Source organism: Penaeus chinensis, chromosome 15 (assembly GCF_019202785.1).
Source record: "Penaeus chinensis breed Huanghai No. 1 chromosome 15, ASM1920278v2, whole genome shotgun sequence".
Classification (NCBI taxonomy): domain Eukaryota; kingdom Metazoa; phylum Arthropoda; class Malacostraca; order Decapoda; family Penaeidae; genus Penaeus; species Penaeus chinensis.
In genome coordinates, this window is record NC_061833.1 from 17098646 (window position 1) to 17101145 (window position 2500).

Genomic DNA, 2500 nt, shown 5'->3' on the forward strand with positions numbered 1-2500 from the left:
GAGAATATAAAAAAAGAGAACGAAAAAGAAAGGTTCACGTTAAGGATGGTTAAGATAGAGAGAATGGGAGAGAAAGAGAGAGATAGATAGATAGATAGGTAGGTAGATAGATAGAGAGAGAGAGTGAATGCGTGTGTATATGTGTGTGTGTATATGTGTGTGTATGTGTGTATGTGCTTGCGAGAGAGTGAGAGATAGATAGATAGATAGATAGATAGATAGATAGAGAGAGAGAGAGAGAGAGAGAGAGAGAGAAGAGAGAAGAGAAAGAGAAAGAGAAAGAGAGAGAGAGAGAGAGAGAGAGAGAGAGAGAGAGAGAGAGAGAGAGAGAGAGAGAGAGAGAGAGAGAGAGAGAGAAAGAGGCGGCGAACAACAGACAAACCAATAAATAAAAATACAAATCAACAGAGAAAAGAATGACGAAAGAGAAAGACGCGAAGAGAAAGAGAGAGAGAGAGAGAGAGAGAGAGAGAGAGAGAGAGAGAGAGAGAGAGAGAGAGAGAGAGAGAGAGAGAGAGAGAGAGAGAGAGAGAGAGAGAGAGAGCGTGCGTGTGTGTGTGTATGTGTGTGTCTGTGTGTGTGTTTTTGTGTGCGTGAGTATAAATGTGTGTGTGTGTGTGCGTGCGAGAGAAAGAGAGAGAGAGAGAGAGAGAGAGAGAGAGAGAGAGAGAGAGAGAGAGAGAGAGAGAGAGAGAGAGAGAGAGAGAGAGAGAGAGAGAGAGAGAAAGAGAGAGAGAGAGAGAGAAAAAAAAAAGAGAAAGAGAGAGAGAGAGAGAAAGAGAGAGAGAGAAAACAACCCAGAGAAAGAGGCACAGAACAACAGTCAAACAAAAAACAAAAATGCAGATAAGCAGAGAAAACAAAGCGGAAAGAGAGAGACGCGAAGAGAAAAAGAGAAAATAAAGAGAACTACCCACAGCATGGTTTGGTCGCCCGGAGTGAGATCTTCGGGCGGGTCGTCCACGTTATAACACTCGATATGGGAGACAACCAGGCCAAGCGGTAACAGGGTTTCGTTGATCGATATCTGCGCGAGAAATCACACGAAGTATTGATAATTAACATAAAAACAAAAACAAAAACAATTTTTTTTTTTTTTTTTAAAAGTAAGAAATATGATCGTTTTGATAATGTGTATGTGATTGAAAACTGATTTGGAAATGAAGAAGATATATCAAATTATAAAACAAAAAGGCAACTAATGATAAAAACATGAAATAAATGGAATGCGATGATAACGATGTGAAAAATAACGAAAAAGGATTGAACTAATACGATCATAAGCAAATGATAAAACAGGACTGATAATACAAAAAAAAAAAAAAAAAAAAAAAAAAAAAAAAAAAAAATCATGAAAAAGTTGCCAACTGCCATAATGCTTCTCAAAACGACCTTCAGGAAACTCACCCACATATCGTCGGAGGTGCAGGTGGAGGGGATGCAGGTGCCGTAGGAGAAGGGCAGAGGGGAACTCGGGTCCTCCATGGGAATGCCGCTCCTGAGGTCTTGCTGAGATTCGTTTTTGGGAGCCAGGCTGGTGAGGGAGGGGGGGGGGGGGGCGTCATCAGGCGAATGGGTTTTCCTTAGCAGGTATTACTATGTAGATGAATGTGTACAGTTATTTATGTACCGAGAGAGAGATGTAGGGAATAAGAGGGCGGGAGAAGAGGAGGGACACAAAGAAAGCAAAACACACACACACACACACACACACACATATATATGTGTGTGTGTGTGTGTGTGTGTGTGTGTGTGTGTGTGTGTGTGTGAGTGTGTGTATACATATACATATATATATATATATATATATATATATATATATATATATATATATATATACATAAAGATTCCCAGTCACTATGCATTTCCATATACACGTAAAGATTCCCAGTCACTATGCATTTCCATATAAACTTGTGCTACCTTAATCATGCACATTACTCGCTCGCCTATATTGTGGTGACGATCTCGTCAGTGGCAATATGGCACTTCGACGTGGTGGTTTGCGCAGTGCCGATACACATATACTAAAATAGTTTGGTACCATTGATGTTTTGCCACCTAGACCCCTGACGAAGAGTGACATTCTTGCTCTTACCATGTCCTTAAATGGACATGGTAACCAGACACTAAAAGGATGCTCAAAAGATAGCTTGCCATGCAATAATTTGACTATTACGGAATCTCTGATTTTATCCAAGTTGCAGGCGGAAATTGCTGTGCTGAATAGCAAATTCGGCATTAAGACAATATCACCTTGGTATATGAAAGGAAAAATAAAGAAAATAAAGAAAGAGTACTACGACTCCATCAGAAATGTAACACTGAAGACAAAATTCTCGAAAACTGTGATTGTGTCATTCAAGGCAAAGAAACAACCCCGAGAAATCCTCAAGGAAGATATAGATTGGTATGATGCAAAAGTACAAGGACGCAATGGATCACTCGGAAGTGTTGATTATCAGGCGCAAAGACGGGAATTTAACAGACTGAAATGGAA

At 40.1% G+C, this 2500-nt stretch overlaps 1 protein-coding gene across 1 annotated transcript in view; it reads right to left on the reverse strand.

Moving 5' to 3' along the window:
• LOC125032868 overlaps positions 1–2500 on the reverse strand; it is a 15499-nt gene that overhangs the window by 2571 nt on the left and 10428 nt on the right. Inside the window, exons 3-4 of the mRNA XM_047624254.1 lie at positions 1408–1534; positions 918–1027 (exon numbers count right to left, since the gene is read on the reverse strand). Coding sequence (XP_047480210.1) covers positions 918–1027; positions 1408–1534 — 237 coding nt within the window. The remainder of the gene's footprint in view (positions 1–917; positions 1028–1407; positions 1535–2500) is intronic.